The sequence below is a fragment of the Passer montanus genome, unplaced genomic scaffold (genome assembly GCF_014805655.1).
Source record: "Passer montanus isolate IOZ18808 unplaced genomic scaffold, ASM1480565v1 scaffold1, whole genome shotgun sequence".
NCBI lineage: Eukaryota > Metazoa > Chordata > Aves > Passeriformes > Passeridae > Passer > Passer montanus.
The window spans coordinates 20,737,252-20,755,906 of record NW_024356504.1 but is presented as its reverse complement, the minus strand read 5'-3'; the positions used below and the strand labels follow the sequence as shown (position 1 = coordinate 20,755,906).

At 38.7% G+C, this 18,655-nt stretch overlaps 1 protein-coding gene across 3 annotated transcripts in view; it reads left to right on the top strand.

Annotated features, from left to right (window-relative positions):
* Positions 1-12,378, top strand: part of DPP10 (dipeptidyl peptidase like 10) — a 434,833-nt gene extending 422,455 nt beyond the window's left edge. For all 3 annotated transcript variants that reach the window (XM_039700409.1, XM_039700398.1, XM_039700416.1), the window contains 7 exons: positions 1,046-1,240; positions 2,507-2,561; positions 6,110-6,209; positions 6,874-6,932; positions 7,014-7,086; positions 8,651-8,724; positions 10,100-12,378. In XM_039700409.1, coding sequence (XP_039556343.1) covers positions 1,046-1,240; positions 2,507-2,561; positions 6,110-6,209; positions 6,874-6,932; positions 7,014-7,086; positions 8,651-8,724; positions 10,100-10,237 — 694 coding nt within the window. In that variant the 3' untranslated portion in view covers positions 10,238-12,378. The remainder of the gene's footprint in view (positions 1-1,045; positions 1,241-2,506; positions 2,562-6,109; positions 6,210-6,873; positions 6,933-7,013; positions 7,087-8,650; positions 8,725-10,099) is intronic.
* The last annotated feature ends 6,277 nt before the right edge of the window (positions 12,379-18,655 follow it).

Here is an 18,655-nt window from a genome sequence, read left to right as displayed (position 1 = left end):
TATTTATAAGACAGGACTTATTGGAAGATATTTTATCTCTCTTTCCTCCCCAGGGGTTACATAAGTCTATTTGGCAAAATAATAATTTCTGTCTTCATCTTTCTTTCACCTTATACAGGATATTCCCACAGACCATCCAATTTAATTTCCATACAGCCAGCACAGACACTTTTACATTTTAATTTGCATTCCACTGGCAGATGCAGCCTGCATAGAACTATTTTGCATTTTCTACAACTTCATGGTAGCCTGTTCTTTTATTCTGTGTTTATCTTGAGGGAAAATAATGACAAACTTCCCTTTTAAAACTGACATTTTACTTACTTTGTAAAGAAAATAGTGTATTTGGCTTCAATGGAAAATCTTATTGTTCTTCTAGAAACTGCATTTTCCCATTCTGTTTCACCTTTTTGTGCTGTAAACCACCTTTTTTTTTTTTTTTGTCATAAAATAGACTTATCACTCCTGCCTGCATCCATTTCTTCCTATGAATTTTGATGGAGAAAATGGAATTTTCTCCAGTGTATGCTTTAGTCTTTGTACTCCATTTCAAAAAATCTATTCAATGATACAATAATGCAATTATTTTTGTTTTCTCAGATGACATCCTTCTTAATAGTATTATATATCCTACAAAATGGTAATCAGGGTGCTGAATGAATTTACCTCATTGTGTGTTCAGTGAGACTTTACAAATGCTGCATGAGCCTTCCCAGAACTGAGCCAGCCATTAGTGATTTTGTTTGGGTCTTTTTTTCCTTCACTTTATTATAAGCAGCACTACCTGCTTTAATTTTCTGTGTCCTTCAGCAAAGTGTATTCAGGTATTGGCAGCACCGCAGCACAATGGTTATAAAGTTAAAGAAATTCTTTTGCTGCAGGGCTTGCTGCCCTAATGGGATGGAGTTGATGGAAGTGACAGTAGCTCAGCAGGGTTGCATAACCAACTGAACTCTGCCACGTAGGCTAAATAAAATATCAGAGCTCGGCACAGTGCATCACATTGTCAATAGTCTTCGTTTGTGTCTGGTGTTGGTATTTGCAGTGATGAAGCTCCAGGCAGCCAGTTGGTTACAGATAAGTTTCACATTGACTGGGACTCAGTGCTTGTCAACTCTGATAATGTCATCGTAGCTCGATTTGATGGCAGAGGGAGTGGATTTCAAGGCCTCAAGATCCTACAGGAGGTCCATCGATGCTTAGGATCAGTGGAAGTGAAGGACCAAATAGCAGCTGTAGAGTACGTATGTGCAAACTCTTCTTGTCTTTCACCCTGCCTCCACCTGGATGAGTGAGCATTTGGACTAAAACTGCCCAGAATGTTTTTTCTACATTGTTATGTTTGGTTTTTAAAGCAGTTGCCAATTTTGAAACTTGAATCCTTCCATTACAAACAGTAAGGAAAAAAATCAAAGAGGTGTTTTGGGGGTTTTCTTTGGCTTGGTGCTTCTCTTTGATAAAACTGTCCTGCTCTGTGCAATCCAAATATGCCACCTGAGCTAATTCATATTTGCCTGTACTTTGTAGGTAAATTTCTTGCTGTCCACATTAACATATAAATGCATTTGTATTACAATATTTTAGGTCTATATCATAGGATACTGCTCTCATTTAGACCACTAGAACTCCATTTGCTTTGTGCAATTACTCCAGAACTCTGTGGTGGAAATGAGAGCATTTTGGCAAATGCCTGTTATTTCTCATTTGCATTATCATTCTTAGACTGATATAATTGTACCAGGTGTAGAACAGAGTAATTTCTATCCGTGGAGCAGTCATGTATAGCTTTGACAACACTCCTTACTCAGGGTGTACATGTCAAAATGGCTCATACAAAGGTCTGGATGGAATTTTCTGGGGTTTCCCAGGGAAAGACAAATTTTAAGCCAGATGTATTTTCTTCTTCTGAAAGGGGTCAGTGCTTCAACTGTTCCATGAATAAGCAGCTGTGTCTGATATTTCCCCTCAGGTTTTTCTGTCTTTTCTGTGTAAAATTCACCACAGATGATTAATGGCCTTGATGAGAGAGAATTCATTATTTGTATAATTATCTGTATTCAAGAAGTTCCATTCATATTACCTTCCTTTAGCTGGTGCTAGGCACCTGGTCAAAGCCAGACTTTTAAGCTCTAGTCAGTGGAAAATCCTGGCATTTCTGAGGGATGACCCTCCCCAGAATGAGAGAAGATTCCAACATGTGAATGAATGCTCTTCTCTCCATTAACTGAAAAGCAGATGTAAATGGATAATTTAGACAAGATGCTTAAATTCAGATATCTAAATTAAATGAGATGGGCCAAACACCATTTGCCATATGAAAAAGGAATTAGGAAGCAAATCACATTTCCCAGTGCAGTACTACTTCTATGGATGTCATTTCTTCTTCTACCTGATCTCCATGCAATTCCTTAATGCACAAATAATGTTCTTGATATACTATATTCAGAAAGTAAAATCCATCATTTTACTTTGATGAAATTAAAAAAGAAACTTTTTTTCCTTTCAGATCACTTCTGAAACAGCCCTTCATTGATCCTAAGAGACTGGGTATATTTGGAAAGGTAATGTATAAAAATAGCAGGCTATATCATCATGGTTTTTTAAGAAAGTGCTGTCAGTTCATAAACAAATATATTTATATATTTTCCAAAGACAATTTTAGTTATTAAAACAGAGGGGGAAAGCCATCCATAGTTTACTGTCTGTTCTGTACAGTATTTTTCTCTCAGAACAGGTATGTAAGTCAATAAAATCAGTTTTATGGTATAACACTATTTGCATTTCAGAATCTGAAAGAGAAAGTATTTGTTAAAAATTCTGCTTTCTGCTTTCCTTAGAAATTTTTAATAGGGACTTAGGTTTTGTGAAAACTTGTTTGTTACAGTTTTATATCTGGTCTGCAGTTAAATTGACAATGTTGTCCTATAAAATACAGGTTTTATATCTGAATGTTTTACTGACCCTTGAGCTCAGCTGAGCACCTACCCTGTGGTTCTGTCAGCAAGTTCCTTGTTGCACCAGTGAGAAATCTTGCCTTTGCTATTTTATCAGCTGTGTGTCATTGCCCCTAGCATGAGATACAATGAGGCAAAGGCTCGACTTTTAGTAGCAAATTAAACAGTGTTTTACTGATGTCTATGAGAAAGCAGGAATTAGAAACACCCCACAATTGCTGCTTCATCTATGAACCAGCATGTGCAACCTTTTAAATTTGTTATTTTTTTTTTAATTAAGAAAATGAAGCTGTTTTCTGCCTTTGAGCTCAAAGCAGTTCCAAACCCTGATCAAGTACCCCCCAGTCATCACTTTTAGGAGCAGCATGTGTTTCTCCATGAAGTGCCTTAGTTCTCACTCTGCTGCTAAGTTGCTGCACAGCCTCAGGCAAGTCATTTAACCTGCCTGTCTCAGCCTGTCTGAATGCAAGATGAGAAGATTGACATTTGCCTCCTGCATGGTAGCATTTTGAGGACTGGCTGATGTTTGTGACTTATTAACATTTCACATGGACATGACCTTCCTCAAAGATCTGAGCTCCTGCTGCACTCCTTGAGCTAAGAAAGAAACTCTCACTGCAAGAGTTTCACTTGGGTCAAAACCAGTATTTGGGTTGTAATGGAGCAGCCAGAGATTTTCCAGCTGAGGATGTACAAGCAGGGCCAATTTTATGCACCAGGTTATCGTGGCACACACTTCTATTCAGGTTGTAATGCCTGTTACCAATGTATGTGAAAGTACACAGGCATAGAAGCATCAACGTTTCTCCATATCCTCTTCCTCTTTCAATGCTTTGATTGAAAATACTGTTTCTGGAATGAAATCCCTGAGCAGCCGGAATTGCTTGGTTTTGCCTGCAGAAATTCTTTTCATTGCTACTTGAAAATTCCCACTTGTTTTCTGCCAGAGATTCGTCAGTATCTTTTTTCCTGAGAGTGATGTGATGAGACAGTGACTGAAGAGCATGCCTGTAACCATGGCTTTACATATCTGCCAAGACCTACCCCCAGTTTTCTTTTTTTTCATAAAATGTTATTGATTGCCATGTTCCTGCATTTATTTTCTGAAAGCGGTGTTGAGGAATGAAGAGTGGGAAATTCAGTAAGTTTTCAACACTGGTTTGAATTCAGGGAAATTTCCCCTTTCCAAGTTAAGCTTTCAGAGTTGTTTTTTTACTGTCAAAAGAAAAAAAGTCATAAAATTTAAAAGTCAGTTTTATACTTAACAATAAAAAATATGTGTAACACCTTCTTAGGGTTAATTGTGTTTTTCCTCCACTCTGCTTGTTTTAGAGTCAATTAAAAATCTTTTTTGAAGCTCATTTCTTTTACATCACATACAGGAACGTGATAGGGAAACAAGGATTTTTTTAAAAATATTTCTATGCATTAGATTTGCTGTACTGATGGAAACAGTATATGCACTTTGCTTGAAAATAAGTTGACTTTGTAATGGCTTAATGCTGATCTCATAAAACTGGACATGTACACTTTCAGGAAGCTCTCAAAGAGGTTTCAGAGCTACACAGAAGTAAAATTCTTGTCACAATTGATAATGTCAATGAGGCACAAGAGTAACAAGACTGTCCAGAAGGGCAGAGTGGGGAAAATTGCCAGGCAATCTGCCCATGCCCCCTTGCTTATCTCTGCGAGGGGTGCAAGCCTAAGTGATGCCTGATCCAAGTGCCTCCCTGAGCTGTTAGCCAGCTGTGGTTCCATGGAGTTTGTGGATTTATTCATGGAAATGAAAAGAGAGTTTAAAAATAAGTTACAATTCTACAGCCAATATCTTTCTAGAAAATGTGGCAATTAGGCTGCAACCCCAGAAACCCAGCAGGTGAGTGAGGCAGCACATGTTCTTGCATCAGGGCATATGGAATAGTAATGTCACTGTGAAATGCTTCTAAGAATTTATAAATAACTCACTCTGTAATGTTTTAGTCCTGGAAAGCCTGGCTGGAAGAAAGGACACAGGCACAAAGGGAAGAAACTCTCAGGAGAATTAAACAAGCTCTTAATGAAAACATGGAATAAATAATAAATAACCTGGCAATACCTGCCCTTGGATTAAAATTGTGCTGTGGAGCTACTGGGCAAGACACAAACAGAATATTAAACAAAAGCAAAAGCAGAGAAAACCCAGAGGCAGAGAAAAGCTGCTATTCTCTTAAACTCTTTGAATTATACAAATTACAGGTGCCCACTCAGAAATTGTGTCTTAGGTGAAATCTACTCCTGCTCGTGAAAAGATCTGGATGGCTCTTAGCCTCCTGGGCTGAAATTTATATGGGAAAAGAATAACTCCATTCCCCACACATTTCCTTTGAAAATCCAGCTCCTTTTTGGTATTTTCTTCAGTATGTCCATCCCTTAATATGGATTGATTGCAAAGAACAAGAAACTTCTTTGCTTATACTTCTTAAATAAGGTTAAAGGGTTTTCAAATATTACCACTCTTCCACAGAAATCATCTGTTCAATAAATATTTAGACATGAAGAACAGGAGCAAGCAGCATTTGTTAAACTCCATGAGAAAACTGTAGGCACTTGATGCATAATCTTTTTTTGGATCAGCTGGTGTTTTGCATTATATTTTCCCTGTCATGGGATAATTTTGTCTTCCTGAAGCGTGTTGTGCCAAACACAAAACAACAACAACAACAAATACCTGATGAAATACCAATTTTTCTGTACCAATGAAGGGAAAACAGATGGCAAGTACAGAAATTTGAGCAGCCTGTAATATACGAGTAAATCAGTGATTCCAGGTGCCACATTCAGAATTCCATTTTCTGTGAGTCTAGAATGATTACAGGTGTACAGAAGTGGATTGCCAGTGTCATTTCAAGAAGTCTGTGGTTTCAAGTTAAAGCTTTCAAAAAGGTTTCATGACTATCTGGTATCAGCTCTTCCAGGGGAAATATGTTAGACATAGGAGGTGGTGAAAAAATGTTCAATACTCATTAACTGCCTAGATTAAAAGTCATGACCAGGTCAATGGGATCTTTATGCACCCTTAAACTATAAAAATGCTACCACTGGATTAGCACAACAGCTTTTAGCTTTATTCTTGCTAGAATGAAATAAATCAACCAAAATTTCCATCCCATTGTCAGGGGTACGGTGGCTACATTACGTCGATGATCCTGAAATCCAGCGAGCGGCTCTTCAAGTGTGGAGCTGTGGTGGCACCAATCACAGACATGAAGTTATATGGTGAGTACTCCCTGCCCTAAACCTGTGTGATACTTTATTCAAAATAACTTTTATTCATGGAGCTGCTATTTATTTTAACTAAGGGCAGATAACATAACAATTTTAGTGAGATTTCACCTCACTGTCTTGGTCTCTTCTTTAAATGAAAGTAAAGCTGACACTGGAACATTTCACCAAAACTCACAACAGACATGGTCTTATTGACAGCACTGACATTGCAGTTACGTCATTTCTTAAGAATCCTTTATGTATATCAGCGTGAATAAAATCTTTTATTAGGAATGAATCCTTTAAGGTTAGCAGTGAATTCCCTACAATATCAGCCATGTTGTCATTCAATTACAAACCCAAACTAGATTACTTCAATTGTCTGTTAGACTGTGGGTTTTAGCTTGTGTTTTCTTTTGGGTTTGAGTTTTTTTATTGTTGGTTGGGGTTGGGGTTTTCTTTTGTCGGGGGAGTTGGCTTATTTTTGGTTGGTTTCCTTTTTTAACTATTTAAAAGTGGGTTTAAATGGTACATTCTGTATCTCTAAATGAACATCTCAACTTCGTGGCTTAAACAGCTTCTGACTCCAGGTCAGAAATGATGAGTTTTAAAATAGAAATAACTTGTAATTCACAAGGTTTGGGTTTGTTTTTTTTATTTTATTTTATTTTTACAGCATCAGCTTTTTCAGAAAGATACCTTGGGATTCCATCAAAAGATGAAATTACCTATCAGGTAAGTTAACACAAATAAAAAATTACCATTTTACTCTTAAAATGCAATTCAATTACAGCTTTGTGTGTGTTTGTTCACTAGGCATCCAGTGTATTACACAATCTTCATGGTTTAAAAGAAGTGGATTTGCTAATACTTCATGGGACAGCTGATGGTAAGTATTTACAGATGCAGCTAATTTGGAGTCACAGCTTCTGATAGGCAGGTGTTCAAGGGCTGAGGCACACACCTAGCAGGTACCTTTCCAGTTTCTTTTCCCCTCTGATAGGATTTTTTTCTTTTGTTTCAACTGTCACTTCTAACTCTGAACTGGTGATGCTTTTCTTTGCTGAGGATTTGCACCTTTTAGGTGCTGTATGTTTCAATTTGTTTAAATCTTGTGGACCACTGTGATGCTAGTGAAAGGTATTACATGAATTATTAATAGCACAACATACATTTTTAATGTTGTCTTAAATTCATACAAATTCTGCAGAACTATCAGTACAGCTGGTGAAGTGCATTACCAAATGGGAAGTTAATCTTTTCATCTAAGTAATTACAAGGTACTTGCAAACCTTCTGAAGCAGAAGCTACACAGAACCTTTTAATAGCAGCAATACTTTTAGTAGTAGATTAAGACAGAGAATGCGTAACACAGGGTAAGTTCTAGCACTTTAGATGGAATCACAAGATGTATGAATTGAGATAATTTTTAATTGCTGATTTCACTGCAGTGTATTCTTGTGAACTTTCTTAACTGATGTCTAAAGAATGAGCTTTGATGCAGGCACAAATTACAGTGATGCAAACAGCTGCTCTGTACAGACTCACATGCCTACTTCTCTCCCAGCATTTTCTGGTGGATGTGGGATAATACAAGGTTTCTTACTCAGTCTGAAGGGATAAGTGCCTCTCAGTGGCAAGGGCCGAGGTGACAGTGCCCATGCAGAGCTGGCACAGTGCCAGCCCATCATCCCTGCTTTGCCAAATCCATGTTATGGATCCAAAGTGCAACCAGAGGGGTGCAAACCCTGTCCAGAGCTTCTCCCCATAGCACAGTGGGGAGGGTTGAAAATAAACTGGGTGACTGGGGAGGCATGAGGGGCTCAGGCTTTACTGATTGCAACAGGCAGCAGCAATTTCTGCCCCTCTGAACCGAGCTGGAGGGAAATGGGGCTTTGGTGATGTCTGAGCAATGCAGGGTTCTCTGCCCTGGCAGTCTGGCTGTCTGCTGCCTCTGCTCAATATCACATCCTGGGACACTGCCCAGCCCACTTGCACCCTAAACTCTGCAGGGTTAGACATGGTAATCATGGCTTTGCCACACAAAGATCAGGTTACTGATAGGTTCCAGGAAGTCCATTACCTAAAGAGTGGGGTGTAATGACCCCATGCAAGCAATACAAAATGCAGTGCTCTTTCTTTCAAGCAAATCAGAAGATTCCATGATGTTCAAACAGAATGGTTTTACACACCTCTGAGCTATCACAGTATGTGTAAATCAAGGGTAAACAGAGGAGTCCTCACTAAATGAAAAGTGTGGCTTCCCCTGGGGCTTCCAGCTCCTTCTCCAGAACCTCTGCTGTAACACCCTGTTGCTGGTGGGGCTGGCCTTAGAAACAGCTTCAGGTCCAGTAATTGCAGAGCCTGGAAATGTTTTCAGCCAAAGCTGTGTAACAGGTAAGTATTTCATATTACTGTAGCTGTTTCTAATAATATCAAATGTTTTCTTGCAGCTAAAGTTCACTTCCAGCATTCAGCAGAACTAATTAAGCGTCTAATAAAAGCTGGGGCTAATTACACTATGCAGGTATGTGCACCTGTGACTTTTCCTATAAACAAAGTTGGACATTTAACATCCTGTTGCTATTTCTTCGCTGCAAAGGACCCTCTCTACCATAACACAGTGGTATTACCTCAATTTGCAGTTAGAACTCTGTTTAATAGAATTTTTCTCACTGTTTGTATGGATATCAGGAGCTGTATAATCTTGTTGTTCTCCTGGGCTCTTTCTCCACTCTCTCATCTTTCTTTTTTTATCTGTTTATCCTACAATGCAATACAAAGTGCTGTAGAATCCATGGGCACTCTTTGTAACATGGAGATGTCACTACTTTGGGTTCCTTTTTACCTAAAAAGGTATTGGGTCACATGAGAGTGATTTTCCCTTATTGTCAACATTTACATTTATTGGAAGAGCACAACAGAGCCTCTGTCAAGGCATGGGCTTGCATGGGACCCACCTGGAGCACAGGGATGCTGCTGGCAGAGGGTTTTGGTTGAATCAGTCCCTCCAAATACTCCTGATGCTTGTTGGCCATTGCAAATCCTGGGCTGAGGATGATCTGTAGTTTGCGCTGGAGTGTGAGCTCGTGTCAGGGAGGAGGTGGCAGGAAGGGAGTTGGTGGCACTTGGGGAAGGAACAAGGACTTGAAAGTAGAATCTGTTCCTGCTGCCTGTGTGTTTTCAGCTGAGATGATGTGAAGGCCTGTGGAGAGAGGAAGAAGCAGGAATACAGAGTTCTCCCAGAAGAGCCCTGTTGAGCTGTTCTCATGCAACCTTGTGATAACCTGGGTTTGAGGAGGCAGCTGAAGCTTTTTGCCTCAGGCCTCCTCTGGTCTCTTGTCTTGTGGCCTGGATTTCTTCATTCAGCCTGCAAATCTTTGCTTAGCCTCACTTGGGAGAAATTCCCAATGGTATTTTTTTAAGAGATAAAAATGCCCGCATCCACCCAAGGAGGGAGAGAAGATGGATGGGCTTTGGACCAGGCAGGAAGATAGTTAAGATATTAATAAAAAGGGTTTTTGCCAAACTCTTAGAAGTTGAAATATTGGGAGGTCCCTCAAAGCATGAGGTAATTAATCCTCATGGATGTTAATGGGATTTGGATGCCTAGGCACTATTGAAAATGCCAGCTAAAGTAAACTGTTATAAGCACAATGGTTGATAATATAGGTTTTTTCACTTCTCCAGATCCCACTGCAGTGGTTGTTTTATGTAAGTTCAAATTCCAAGAGAATGAGTCTTACTTTGGGTTTTATTAGCTTTCCTTGATGCCATAAAACTAATGCTATCATCCTGTTGTCATCTAAAACATGTTGAAGATCAGAGAAAGAAAATTAGAGCCCTAAATATTTGAAAAGCCTTTAAAACCTATTTACTTTTTTTCCTGTCTCCTTTGCCAGATCTATCCGGATGAAGGTCATAACATTGCTTCTGAGAAAAGCAAATATCACCTTTACAGCACAATCCTTGGGTTTTTTAGTGCTTGTTTAAAGGAGGAGACACCAATTTTACCACAGGAACCTGAAGAGGATGAATAAGGAAGCCTATTTGTGTAGTACTGAAGGGGACTTACTCTGTGGCTCAATAAAACCTTAAATAAAAGTGACTGTAAGATTGCAGATTCTGCAGAAGCTCAAGGGCAGCTAAAGGGTACCACAGTGGAACAGCACATTTACAGACAATGAGCTAATAAACTGGATTTCAACTACAAAGTCCAAACATATTACCAAGGGACAAAACCTTTACCTTTGTGGAAGGTCAGCTGTTGGTTACAGTTTCCTGGAAGAACTTAGTTTTGCATAAGTGTAGGGTTAGTGCATGTTTGTTATGTTAATCCTCACTGTTGGTTCTGTAAGTGGTTGCTTGTTTTTTATTTTTGTTTTTCTTTCTGTTTTTAATTTAAAGGCACATCTTTATTCATCTTTGCATAAGGCACAACCTATCATAAGTATTATGGCCACTAATATTCTAAAAGGTGAACTGCAATCTAACACTGTAATGTTACAATAAGTGCAATTCTTCTGCTGTCTATTACACATAAGAAACCACAGAAATAATAAAGGGCACGGTATTTTCTCTAGTTTCTGCTCAAAGGGGATATTGTCTAGTGCATCATATAACGTGGTTATTGAAAATTATTTCCCCCACACAATTTAAGCATTTACAATTATTACTGTACCTATTAGTAACCAATAGGGGACTTTTTGGTGGTGTGCTCTTGGTCTTTATGTATATACCCAAGAATCCCTAAGCAGAAAATCTTCCTGAGCTTGAAGGAATTTTTTCAAGATGTAATTGACAGCTGTATTTGAAACAATATCTGCAATTGAAATCATTCCCCAGTCCAAAATGTATCTATTGTTTCCTTAAAATATGTTTGAGTTGTGTTTTGGTATTGTTTATAGTAGTTAATAGTTTGCTGGTTACACTCTAATTTTAGAATATGCTACTTTGTCACATGTAAATTAGATACATAAATATTAAATTATAGTTTCAGATAAAGAAAGTTTATTAACAATGTATAATGCCATTGAGTAATACTTTACTCCTCAAATGAAGACATATTTTGTACAGTGCATCTTCCTCTCCTCCTGTCTGCTCTCAGATGTAATTCTGATGTTCATCGAGGTGGTGATGTAGCTCAAACACACCTTTAGTTCTTACTCCAAGGCTGCTCATTCAGTCTCTTGCAACAAGATTTAGCTGCAGCAGCATCACAGAGGAATGAAATGTTTTTCATTCAAGGCAAAGGAAGATCTGACAGGCTAGATTTTATTATTTATTCAGAGGGCGAGCCCCTCGTGCATCCATTTATTTGCCAGGGTGAAGTACAGCAATAGAAATTGAAACTATGAAACAAACAAGGCAGCCAGGTTGGGTCTGCAGAATATTAACTCTGGTCATGGAAAGCAAGTACAGTGTTGGTTTAATTTGAGATATCTTCCTGAAGCTATGTGAAAACTCCTGACAGATGCTGTGCCACTTCTAGGGTAATAGCTGTAGTTTTCTTATTTCTGGATATATTCCAAATACTTTCCTATCTAATTAAGGTTTAATTTCTTGCAAGACTAAAAAGAAAGTAATTTTTGAAGGTAAATATGCTATTTAAGATGTAAAGTTCTGCATATTTTATGACAATGGGAATTGTTTTTAATGTAATGAAAAATCACCTGAAGCTTTTTTACTCATCACTTCCTTCTGGAATATTTTCTTTCACTGTTAGGATTTTTTTTATGATGCAAATAATTAATTTGTCTGAAAGGCGTGGTTTTATGGAACACTGAAAAAGTCTCTTGTCTTTTAATGTTTAGTAATTCTCTCATTTTGTTAGCAATGTTCAACTATTTTTCAATTAGTTTAATACAATTTTAATGTGCAATGACATCTTGTTTGGGTCCCAGTGTCACCACAAAGCATGGCTTTGCTTTGTGGCATTTATAGGACATATGGAGTACATATGTATAGTGTAGGTAAGGTATAATTTATGGGGGCTACAATATGCACTACAGTAAGATCACACAAAACAACAACAAAAAATTAAGAGCAGAATTCAAACAAGGTTTTGCAAATCCTGTTTTCTATGGAGGAGTGTCGTTTTCAAGTCCTCTGTTGGCTGGGACTGCTGCTTTGTGATTTTATAAATGACACCCGTCACTTAATAAACGCTCACCTGACAACACTGCTGCTTCTCCTCACCAGACATGCTCAATGAGCTCCTCACCCAGCTGAGTTCACTGAGGTTTTCCCAATTTGAGGCAAATGCACATGAAGGAAGCACAGGCTGTGGGTGCGTGCTGAGCCTGGACTCTGCGTGCGGAGGATTCGGGAAAAGGCCAATTCCCCCAAATGTGCTGGTGTTCCTCTGCAAAGCAGCCACTCCGTGCTCATGTTTGCCATGTGTCACACTTAGTTGGGTTCAGTTGCCTGCAAAAGGAATGCTTGTGTCTCAGCAGTGCTTGGGAAATGTTATCCCAGATCTTTGCATCCTGCACCGTTTCCTCCTTTCCCTCTAGCTGTTTCAGGCCCCCATTCCCAACTCATTCTACCCCAACATCCCACCCCCAGCTTTTCCATCTTTGAACATGTCATAGGACATGGCCTTCTGTAGGAATGCCTTTGGTAAGACTAGTACATTTAAAAAACGTGTTATCTGAAATCTGGGTGGAAATGTGGTATGCTTTTAATGTTTTCAAGATTTCTCACACTGTCCTACAAATACAGGTATTTTTATGTAATTGTGTACACAAGGGTGAGCATCAGACACAAATTAATTGCTTTTGTTGATATTTTTTTGCATGAGTTGAACTCAGATATTGTGAAGTCTTTACCCGATGCAGGCTCTGCTAGTTAAACTGAAGAATTTAGTGTAGGAGGTCCCTTTACTTTTGCCTACCTGTTGAAATAATCCTTCCACTTACAACACTACTGAACAGTGTTACCCATCAGATTCTACATCATAACTAATGGCAATCGTTAATTACTCCAGGTGATCTACAGTTGAGCAGGAGTTATTACACATTGCCCTGAAAAAGCACAAGTGTTGACTTTTTGTATCTTACCTGCTGTTAAGCACCATGATGACATTTTAAGTCTGAAAAATTGCTGTTTGATTCAGCTGTCCATAAAATATGGCACGTACTAGAACAGACCTATTTATGGAAACCTAAGGAATCAGCATATCCATTTACTGCTTGCTAGAGCTTATCTTTACCTTCTTGATTTCCTCGCTCCTTTTTCTGCTGCTACAACTTGCAAAATCTATGAAACCTGTAGGTCATATTGAAATTTCAATTATATTACAAAACCAGGCATAACTGCATGTCAATTGGAATACTTTCCCCAGATTGTTGAGTGCAAAGAAAGGCTGATTATTTTTTAAATTAATTTATTTAATCTTCTGGCAGCAAGGATGGAATTATTTATGACCTGGTTCTATCAACGTCTGCTGTGATTTGCTATAACCAACTGCTCTTTGTTGCTCAGTTTTTGGCATATGTAGATTTTTCTTTGTGGCTGAAAGTGAAGATGATTGTCTCTGTTCTCTCAGCTCTGGCACTTCGAGTATGGAGTCAGTTACATTCATTTAATTGAGAAATTGCACCTTTTAAGGCAGAAGAGCTTTTATTTGATCTGAAGCCAAAGATTCTCCATGGAAACTTGGAATATTGAGTGTTGACTCCTTTAATAAAATGCAGAGGATACAAGGTGTGACCTCGTATCCCTCCTCACAGGTTTATTAGACTTCACAGAAGGAACAAGAGAGGATGACCCAGAAATCCTGAATACCACTTTTTTTCTGCACAGTTTAAAAGTACACAGGCAAGGTGCAGTGGTCCTGGTGTTTTATATTTACTTCAAGCAACTCATCTTGGCAAGTCAGTTGCCTCCAGGGAAGGAAGAACCTCACTGGTATTGATTCTGATGCATCTTCTGCACTTCTTCAGTGGCATTAAGATTCCTTCTCTTTATCCTCTGGATGATTTCAAGAGTGCTGCAGAGAATGGGGAGCTCCTGGGATGTGGCTAAGGAGAGTCACAACTTCCCAGGCACCTGAATTTTTGAAAAGGAAAGGAAGAATTTAATTAAACTTCTGTCTGTTGAATTTCAGACATGGAAGTGGAGAAGGAGCCCAGCTTCAAGGAGGTAGGTGCATGACAAGTGTTAGTGATTCTCTCACTGGGGCGTAAAACTACAGGTAAAATGCAGCACCTAAATGTGCAGTGGTGAGTAAAATATTTGTTTTCCAGTGTCTGCAGGTTACAGTGTTGTTGGATTGGGTATTTAGATAGAATTAAGGAAATTAAACCACCCGAGTGTATGCAGTCCAAAGTTTCCATTAAACTTGGGACTAGACTTCTTCCCTGTATAATTAATTTAGAAATCCAATATCCTATTTTACCTAAGTAGAACATAACAACAAAATTGATTTAATAATGCCGATACTCCATTTGAGGACACAAATGTGTGTCCATTTGAGGACACAAATTATGTGTGTGTGTGTGTGTATACAATTCTTTTTAATTAAAATATCCTATAAAGTAGTAACATCCTTTTTTAGATTTTATGACCAAAGGAAAAAAAGAAGAAACAAAAAAGAAAAGCTTCTGATTGATGAAATCATCAGAGGGTTGGTAGGGAGATACATAGGAAATATTTCCCTAGGGAAATTGATGTTTTCTGCTGTAACATATTTTGTGAGCTGAGAGTGCAGCTCTCCACGGTGCTTCTGTGGGAATTTGGATGTTGATGTCCCAAGGCTGGTGTGGGGAGCAGGTTCCTGTGCAGGCAGGTGTTTCCATCCCCCAGGCAGTGCAGAACATTCACAGCTCTCTGTGGGGGGGGGGGTCATAATCCAAGGATTTAGTCCATCAAAGAACACAAATGGTAGGAAAAGGCGTGAAATTGTTGCCTTGGGAAGAAAAAGAACATTGTTATAAATGGCAGAGCAATATGGGCATCTTGCTGTTCTCCAGTTTGTCTGAGGTGAGGGTGGGACCTTGGCCAGGGCACTTGGTGCCCAGCTCCACACACCCAGCTGACAGAGCAGCTGGCAGCAATTACAGCTCCAGCAGGGCCTGTGAGTGCTCCAGCTTCCCCGTGGAAAGAAAAGGGAAGGACACATAATGCGTGGACAGAATATCTTGTGCCTGATAATGCTGCAGAAGAGCTCTTTTAATAGAATGATTCCTCCAAAATCCTAATGGAGAGCAGCACGTGCCTGAAGAAGTGCTCTGGTTTCTTCCACCCCTCAGCCCCTTCCTGGCACATACATGTGACAAATAAAAGTCCAGTCTTCAGGGTCTCAGCACCATTAGGAGAGGATGAAGAAAGAAAAGTGTCCTGGGAAGACAAGCACGGAGACACTTTATTGCAATATGTTGCTCTATACAGAGCTGTCACTCCAGAATAAAGTGGTGCACAGAAGACAAGCACGGAGACACTTTATTGCAATATGTGGCTATACAGAGCTGTCACTCCAGAATAAATTGGTGCACAGGTAACCTAAGAGACAAGTGCAGTCAGTGCTTGATTCAATAAACTTTCAACTAAGGCAGGAAAGCCAGGTCATTCTGTAATTTCCACAAAAGAGTGATGAATTGCGTGGTTCTTACAGATTTTCTGTCCTGTGTTTAATTTATACCCCACATTTCAGATACTCATTAAAAGATAAGAATTGTGTTGAATATTATTCCACACTTGAAATAAGTTTCAACTAAGGCAGGAAAGCCAGGTCATTCTGTTATTTCCACAAAAGAGTGATGAATTACATGGTTTCTTACAGATTTTCAGTCCTGTGTTTAATTTATATCCTACATTTCAGATAGTCATTAAAAGATAAGAATTATGTTGAATATTATTCCACACTTGAAATAAACAGTTACAGTAAAATATTTCATTTTCCAAGAGTTAAAATTGTTACATTTAAAGGTATTTACATTGCCAGGTTAACTGTTCTTTCTTTTGGATTGTAGTAGATACTAAATTTATTGAGCTCACAGGTTTTTAATTGCAGTGGAAATTGCACTGTGCTTGGACAGGGGAGCTTATCTTTTTTTGTAGGAATTGCTTATGGAAATACAGTGAATCTGAATACCAGTGAAATATTTGGGCTTGTAGAACAGCATATGAAAAATATAGAACATCATACCTATATACATATCTGGGAAAGTGAGGAAAAGGAATGAATAAGTACAGTAATTTCTCAGTATAATCAGAATTAAGCAAGACAAAAGAAAAGACAGTGTAGAAAATTGATTTAGGCAGAACTTTTAGGCTAAAAAGGGAGCACTGTTAGAGAGCATACAAAATTTTGTAGCTTTGCTTTATTCTAAATGTTGTTTGTTCAAGAGCTTCTTTCTGAGGTGAGGTTGGAAGCAAAGTTGTGGGCAGATTTTTCCAACAGGGACTTGAGTCTCTATGAGTAATTTTCTTATTAAAAAAAATTAAAAATCAAAGCACATAGTGTAAACTAGGAGCTTAGCAATAAAAAATTGGAAGAACAGGTTAGGCTGATTCTGAGGAGCCTCATCACAGTGGGAAGATAGAGCAAGGTGCTGTTTATACCGAGTGGAGAAGTTGAAATGTGGTTCATAAAACAGCATTAGGACAAGACTTCTGAGGAGCCTCATCACAGTGGGAAGATAGAGCAAGGTGCTGTTTATACCAAGTGAAGAAGTTGAAATGTGGTCATAAACAGCATTAGGATAAGATTCTTTCTGTCTTGCTATGATGTGATGAGAAGGTGCAATTTCTTTGGTATGCTAATGAGTATTCACTCATTATAGCAGAGACCAAACCTGAGAGGCTGAGTGCCAGACTCATCTAGTGCTGTGTGGGTTCATTGACAAGGAGAATACAGGGGTGCCATGTCTTGCCCCTTCAGTCCATGAAAGAGAAAATAAAAAGCAAACCTAATCTCTTCTGATAGTTCAATTTAGGATTATGGTTTTGATGAAAAAAACCAGTACAGTTAACCTGAGCATGTTAAAAATTGATTCAGTGATAAGCACCCACTTTTTTTAAAGCCAGTCTCTTTCACAGTTTAATCCATCTGCATTACAAACCTTGACTGTCAATTACTGCTACTGCTTCTTAGTGTATCAGCCTTGGTTCCTCTGTAACTGTCCTGATGTGAGCGTGGCACCCTGGGAAGAGACATCTCAGAAATACTGATACACAAATTACAGTGTAAAATATGGCTGCTGATCAATCTGAAAGATTTAAGAGCATTCTAGCTGAAGCTTGTAATTTGTACAGATAAATATTGATGTTGTTGCCATAGAAGCCTTCAATTCTTCATCAAAACCAGGTTTGGGTTTGCTCAGTGACAGGCTTGGGGTGAAGGGAAATGCATGAAGATGTGTAAACAGGAAACCAAGGAACACTGGTTTCCTGTTTACACATCTTTACACTGTGTGTAACTCACACCTTGTCACTGTTGTCCCTCCAATATTGGCTCTGGTTTCTATTAGTTTCTGGAACCAAGTATTGCATAAAGTGAAGCCATGTCTGCACTTCATCCAGTAACTGCAATGAGACACTGGAGCTACAAACTTTTATTTTTTGTAGATGAAGAAAAACAGCTTGATGCCTGCAATGATCATTGTATATTTTCCTATAAATGTATGAAAACATACTGATGCTAAGTCTTCTGAATATTACCTTGAGAGGGTATATCTGGAAGTAGTGGAAGCAGATTTCCAGTTCTTTTTCCTTTTTATATCACTGGCACTGGCTGCTTATTACGGATGTTGCATTTGTGTTCTGTCCCAATTAACCTGCCACCTTCTCTAAATGAAGCTTGTACAAATGTTGCCATGCGTGACCACCAAATGTCACTGCACCTCAGCACACTCAACAGAGTTGGCTGCTTTATGTTTCCTTTATTATAGCATTAAATTGATTATTTATACATTGATTATTAGAGCAAGTTCATCAGTTTAATGCTGTAATAAACCTGGCATTGAGCAAAGTTTTAAACATGTCAAAGTGTAAAAATATGTGTATAACTGGACCTTTCTAAATTGCAGGATTGTGAACCAGACAGAGAGAAAAAAATGAAAACTATGTGTGACATTTAATGGCCATATTAAAATGCCTAATAATAAATGACAAGGTAATTAAGGTTGGAAAAAATACGCCAGCAAAAGTGGTTCAAGCAATTACAATAATGTCATGGAAGTAAAAGAATGCATCCAACTTGCAGAGGGGGGATATCAGATTGTCCAAGTAAATTGATTATTCAGATTGTCAATGTCTCATGCAAGTGTCTCCAGCTGTATAATGTAATGCATGGACTGGCACGTCTGACCATTTTGAGAGCTGCAGAGAATTATAAACTCCACTGGGTGATGCAGAAATGTATCTACAGGTGATGCAGGGACCACAGATACAGAATGGATTAACATGGATGAGGAAAAAAAGGAAGGAGGTTTTATACAGTTGCTGCTTTGTGG